At 40.8% G+C, this 6,707-nt stretch overlaps 1 protein-coding gene across 1 annotated transcript in view; it reads right to left on the bottom strand.

The window, feature by feature from the left end:
- LOC103734494 (complement C5-like) overlaps positions 1-6,707 on the bottom strand; it is a 109,522-nt gene that overhangs the window by 98,216 nt on the left and 4,599 nt on the right. The window contains exon 2 of the mRNA XM_029563683.1: positions 3,093-3,285. Coding sequence (XP_029419543.1) covers positions 3,093-3,285 — 193 coding nt within the window. The remainder of the gene's footprint in view (positions 1-3,092; positions 3,286-6,707) is intronic.

Raw genomic sequence — 6,707 nt, 5'->3', positions numbered from 1 at the left:
TATTACTATTATTTCTGTGATTACTAGCTATCTGGTAGATTTTTTTTTTGAGACAGGGTCTCTCTGTATCCCCAGCTGGTCTCGAACTCGCTATGTAGACCAGGCTGGCCTTGAACTCACAGAGATCCTCCTACCTCTGCCTCCCTCCCAAGTGCTGGGATTAAAAGCATGCACCATCATGCCTGGCTTTCCAGTTTGTTTTTTAATTAAAATATTAATCTTGTCTTCATTGCAGTAGTGTATAAGGGGCAAGATCAATAAAGGTTTTATACCAAAGTTACAACTTTTTTTAAGTGTTGAATGCCTTTTATGTGCTGATCATTTTGCTAGACACTGAAATACAACAGAAAAAAAAAAGAAGTGGATGTGTTCTAATGGAGTGGAAGAGAGAGGAATTATATCTAATTTACATAATTACATGTGAATTTCCAGGGGTGCTACAAAGGACACTTGTCTGGCTTTTTAGAATAGAAGAGGGATATGGGGGACTGGAGAGATGGCTCAGTGGTTAAGAGCAGTGACTGTTCTTGCAGAGGACCCAGGTTCGATTCCCAGCACCCCCGTGGCTGCTGATGACCGTCAGTAACTCCAGTTCTAGGGAAATTCAACACCTCTTCTGACCTCCATAGGCACTGCATGACATGGGTGCACTTACATACATGCAGGCAATACACTTATACACATAAAATAAAAATAATACATAAAATGTAAAAAAGAGGGATCTAGGAACAGTGAAGGAGGTCATGGCAGGCTCCCCTCTTACAGGACCCTGTGATCACATGTAACCATAGAGTCAGAGTGACCAAGGGACAAAAAGTGCAAAAATAAATGAAGCAGAGGTAACAGCACATTGCACAGGCCCCCATATGGTTGGGGAAATGGCAGAGAAACCACAGGAATTGGGGTTAGTTCTGCTTGAGTCCATAACTAAAGGACAGAGTGATAGGTGGGAAACATGGGGAACATGACAGACTACAGGGTATGTAGAAATGAAAGGTTGTGGCCAGTATTCTAAGTCCTTTATCCTATCCAACTTTGGAAACTTATGCTATCATCCTAAAGATCTTAGATTAAAGTGTTTAAAGAATTTTAGATTAACTGGGTAGCCAGATCTCTGTGAGATGGAGGCCAGCCTGGTCTACATAGCGAGTTCCAGGCCAGCAGTGGCTACAGGGAGACCCTGCCTCAAAAAACCAAAAGAAAATTTAAAGTCATTTTAAAGTCATTCTTGTTCTTTTGTATAAATGAGGTTTTGTGCTGTTCTATAGATTAGAATATCATGGAAAACGTCTTCCTAGTTCTTAAATATATGGTAAGCACTATTTTAAGTGCTTTATATGAATGAACTTACTTGATCGGTGTTGGCACAGCTCCATGAGGTAAATTGTATCATTGTCTTTTTTCATATGAGGAAACTAAGGGCTCTGAGAGTCCAATTCATATACCGTCCTGTAGGCAACACAGCCCCTCTCGGATATGAACTCAGGTAATATGGCTCCAGAGTATTTATTTATTTATTTTTATTTTATGTGTATGAGTATTTGGTCTGCATGCAAGTTAAGTGCACCATGTGCATGCAATGCCCATAGAGGCCAGAAGAGGGCATTGGATCCCCTGGAACTGGAGTTACAGATGGTTGTTAGCAGCCCTATAGATGCTGGGAACCAAATTTGGTTTCTCTGCAAGAGCAGCCAGTGCTCTTAACTGCTGAGCCATCTCTCCAGCACAAGTCTGCTTTTAACCACTGTATTTTACTACTTGTCACCAAAATGGACTAGAGGAATTCCTCTCATTTCCCTCTGTGACAGGAATACACAAGGATACCTGATTTGTCAGTAAAATCCTGACAGAGGAAAACAAAACAAAACAACAACAACAAAAACATGAGGCCGTTCCTAAGGGAGGTTTTGATAACCTGTGAACTAGACAACATACTTATTGGATGGTGACTGATGACCCCAAGTGGTAGATATTGAGAATGGGACCTAAGCATCCATGACGTATCTGTAGGATAAGAGGAGGGCTAGATGAGATTATGCTTGTTTTAGGTCTGATTAAGCTAAAAAAGATACAATCTTTTTGCATAGAGACTATTGGCTTTTTCAATCACCAAATCATTTTACTGTCAAATGCTCGCATTATTCTGGCAGTGATGTTCTTTCTAAGTTGGTAACGATATCGCTAGCCTTTTCCAGCTGAGCCAATCAAAACAGGTGCTCCTACTGAAGTGGCAATGGTTTGGCTCCGTTCCACCTCACTATTTATGTGATCCACAACCACCTTTTAGCACACAGTGCAGTGTTTTTCAGTGAAGCATGCTGCCTCCCTTTCTCTGTCCTTCCCCAACAACATCATTGATGGGGTCTCATTGCTTCCTCCTTCCACACACACGTCATGTCTGATGTGCTGAAGTCAATGATGGCGGGGGTGGGGGGCGGGAAATGAAGAAACTGGAAATTTTTGCAAACACTTGAACTTGAAGAGCAGCACTCAGACTTTCTGTGGAAATCCAAACTTTCCTCAACCGCAGGATTTGGACCGACTATTCCTCCCTTTCCCCTCAACAGAAGAACTGTGCATATGAAACTGTGTTTTAACAGACATTTTCCTAGGTAAATAATCTTTGAAAATTGGAATCCATGATCTCTGTGATCTAGCTTATTCTCTGGTGCAATACCCGAGTCCCTCATGTTGCATATGTCCTTTTCCAGTTTCAGGGTTCAGTTCTGAATCCGAAAACTTTTTGAACATGGCTCTATAACAAATGATTTCTCCTTTGCCAAAATTTGCAACAAAGTCTTCTATTTGTTGTAATAAATAATTGCTAACACCATTTTACAATGGTTAGGAAGCTTTCTTCTACTTAGAGATAATTGATGGTTCAGATAAAGTAATTACTGACCTTGCAATCCATTTAGACATTTCTTTATAAACTAAGAACCAAAATGCTCTTTTAAAGTCATTAGGAATTGAAGGTTGTTTTTGGTGTTTTGTTTTTGAGAAAGGTGGAAACATCACCATTCAATTTCATGTGCCAAAAAGTTCCAAAATAGAGTGTGAAATTTCCCACAAAGAATTGATTCATACTCTACCTGACTGGTGTGGAGTGTAGACAGGTTTGTCTGTATGGATGAAGAGAAATCCATTGTCATATGTTATTGGCATTTTTTTTGATTTCGAAAAATGCTTTGAAACAACTTCCAAATATACATGTGAAACTGAGTTTTGTCTTCCAGACAATTCTTTGGGTTGTATCTGTAAAAAATGATGGAAAAGAATATAATTCTAAAGTTATAATTTTATTGATTTTTCTAAAAACCAAGTGATAGCACATTGGAACCCCAAACCACCATGCATACTGCATCATTTTAAAAAATGGTACAGCCTGGCACTCTGGAGGTTGAAGCAAGAGACTAACAAGGTCAAGGGCAGCCTGGGCTACATAGTGAGACCCTGTCTCAGGAAACAAAAAGGAAAAACCAGTGAATCAAACAAACCAACCAACACCACTACCAACACAAGTGCTACAGGAGCCAGATAACTAACACCAAGGGCCATTTGAAAGAGTCAGATAGAAACCAGCTATTGTAGAAGCTTCTTAAAATACATTTGCACACATGAAAGAGTTTAAATGGAGTTACCTCATAATGGGAGGAGGGGGATGCCCCTACCAGATACCACTGGCTACCGAATAAAAATCCAGTGTCAGGAATGGGCTCCCTCTTCTGTTGGAGTTGTTGGCAAGAGGATTCCCACAGGCCCTCAAACAACCCTGGCTATTGCCACTGCTCTTGCTTACCTACCAGAACCTGATAGTAAGACCCCATTGCTGAAGACACTGTTTATGGGAATTGTAGAACAAACATGGAAAAATCAAACCGATACTGACCTCAAAGCTTTGTCTCTACTGGCTAGCTTTCATAGTGCTGAAAGGTGCTATGCATGCTTCCAGAAGAGATATTAATCATCAGTCTTACTCATCTATGAACTCTGTGAACTACAATAATGACTGGCCTGGCAATATATGCCCACTACTGCAATGGTGACATAAATCCATTTTATGATTGGGTTTAAAGCCAACTTCACAAGATGGAATCCATACCTGGCATTGTTATCATGGCCAAGAACCTGTAACTAGACAAATCACAGGATGTAGGGGAGAGCCTAATACTATTAGTCTCCTAAATAGATAAACTGAGTCATAAAGACTGTTGTTATACTCACAGATTAGTACATTCCTCAACTCTCCCCAGAGAAGCTTCTTTTTGAAGCAGATGGTGATTTACACAGAGACCCACAACTTGTCAATGTGCAGAGAACAAGACACTATAGAGTGCTCAGTCCATAGGACTGAGCACCTCTATCACACCCTCTCTTCCTGAGGCTCAGGGATAATTGTGGAAGAATGAGTGGAAAGTGGTAGATGAATATAAGGAAACCATGTCATCTGGACATAACAGGACAGTTGCACATATGAGCCCACAACAGTTGTGACAGCATTTATGTAAGACCTGTGCAAGCCCAAGCCAGACACAATCTCAGCATGGAGGTGGGAGGTGGCACAGAGCTCCACCCCTACCTGGGAACTGTTGACAATTGATAGCTGCTGGGAGAGGGAGAGTCAGTCTTCACTAACAGCGTGATGCTGGTTAGGTTGACCACGCTTCAAGGGATACACCTACAGCCAAGAATATTTGGGGAACACAAATTATATTGATAGGCCTTATAAAAAATAATAGAGGACATAAAGTGGGGGTGCAGAGAGGTGGAGTGTGTCTGAGAGGGGGTCAGGGAGGGATTCTGATATGATCAAAATACATTGTGTGAAAATTCTCAAAGAATCAATTAAAACATTATTAAAAATATGTTGACTTTCTAGAAATCAAGTGATATTGCATTACAACTAAAATTTAGCTTGCATATGGAATCGTTAAAAAGAATGGTACAATCTGGTCTGGCACTCTAGAGGTTGAAGTAGGAGAATCACAAGTTCCAGGCCAGCCTGGGCTACACTGTGAGACCCTATACCCCCTCTAATGAATCCAAAAAACAAACAAACAAGCAACAAGCAACAAAAGTTGTACAGGAGCCAGAAGAGTAACTTAATTTTCCCCTAAACCCTTCATTGTCTAATATTATAATGAAAATTTAGCTTTAAACAACAGAAAATCTTTTTGGTTCCTAAATTTTATGTTTATACATATTCATAGAATTGCCATTATAAAAATTCTTAAGAGAGACTTGGTAAAGTGCTTGCTTTGCAAGCATAAAGACCTGAGTTCAATCTCTTCAAAATTCACGTTTAAAAAAAGTCAGCATGGTGGTACATAGTGTAATCCTAACACAAGGGAGGCAGAGACAGGCAGATCCCTAGGACTTGTTGCTCAGCTTGTCGACAGGCCAATGAGAAACCCTGTCTCAGAAAACAAGGCTAGAGGCTGGTGATGAATAAGGAACCACAGCTAAGGTTATTCTCTGGCCTCCACAGATGTGTGCATGCTCGTGTGTGTGTGTGCGCGCGCACACACACATATACACACACAGTTGTGTGTGTGTGTGTGTGTGTGTGTGTGCGCGCGCGCGCGCACGCACACATACACACACATATATGAGAAAGAGAGAGAGAGTAGGAGAGGGAAGGACTTCCCATGCTTACGGATAGGCAGAATTAACTTAGTGGAAATGTCTACATTGCTAAAAGCAATCTACAGACTCAATGCAATCTCCATTTTAATGACATTCTTCACAGATATAGAAAAAAATCCTAAAATTCACATGAAAGCACAAAGACCCCAAGTAACCAAAATAATCCTGAGAAACGATCAATGGACTAAAATAGAAAACCCATAATTGAAACCACACAGCCACAGCCACATGATTTTGAACAAAGATAAAAAAATAGATTGGCGAAAGGGCAACTTCCAACGAATAAAGCTGGACTGAAACCAAATACCCACATGTAGAAGGACGAAACATTCCTTTCTCTCATCCTATGCAAAACTAAATTCAAAATGGATCTAAGACCTCAATGGAAGACTTAGACACTCTGAAGTGGTTAGAGTGAAACAGGAAAAACACTTCAAGTTATGGACAGAGGCAAGAATTGTCTGAAAAGGACTCTAATAGCTAGCTCAGGAAACAAAACTTAGAACCAACAAATACAACTGCAAGAAATTTTAAAATTTCTGCACAATGAAGGAAATCATCAAGCAAAGAGTCAGATTACATAATAGGGGATTTTGTTTTGCTATTTCTTTCTACTGATAATTCTCATAGAAAAGCATTTTTATTTGCCTTCATATATTTTCATTTAGCAAAGTTCAATTTCCAGTAGGAATGTGGGCAGTGCAAGGCTTAGGGATCATTGGGGAAGAGAGGGTGAAGATTGTGAGAGGCAGAGGTGGTAGATGAGTATGAGGTAACTGTGCTGTTTGCACACTGCAAGGCAGTGAACCCACAGCTCTCCTGACAGCAGGCACAGTATCTGCACAAGCCCAAGCCAGGCAAAACCTAACATGGATGGGGGAGGCAGGCAAGAAGCCCCAGTTCTCGCTGAGGAACTATTGGCAATTGGTAGTTGTTGGGAAAAGAAGAGCCAGTTTCCTTCAAGACTGCAGCACGTGGTAGGTTGACGCCAAGGGATGGGCTCGTACTCCAGAGCATTTGGAGAACACAAGTTAGGCTCGATAGGCCTTTAGAAAAGAAAG

The sequence above is a fragment of the Nannospalax galili genome, unplaced genomic scaffold, assembly GCF_000622305.1.
Source record: "Nannospalax galili isolate Female #2095 unplaced genomic scaffold, S.galili_v1.0 scaffold34, whole genome shotgun sequence".
In the NCBI taxonomy this organism is placed as follows: Eukaryota; Metazoa; Chordata; class Mammalia; order Rodentia; family Spalacidae; genus Nannospalax; species Nannospalax galili.
Note: the sequence above shows the minus strand (reverse complement) of the source record. Positions and strands in the feature narration are given on the sequence as shown.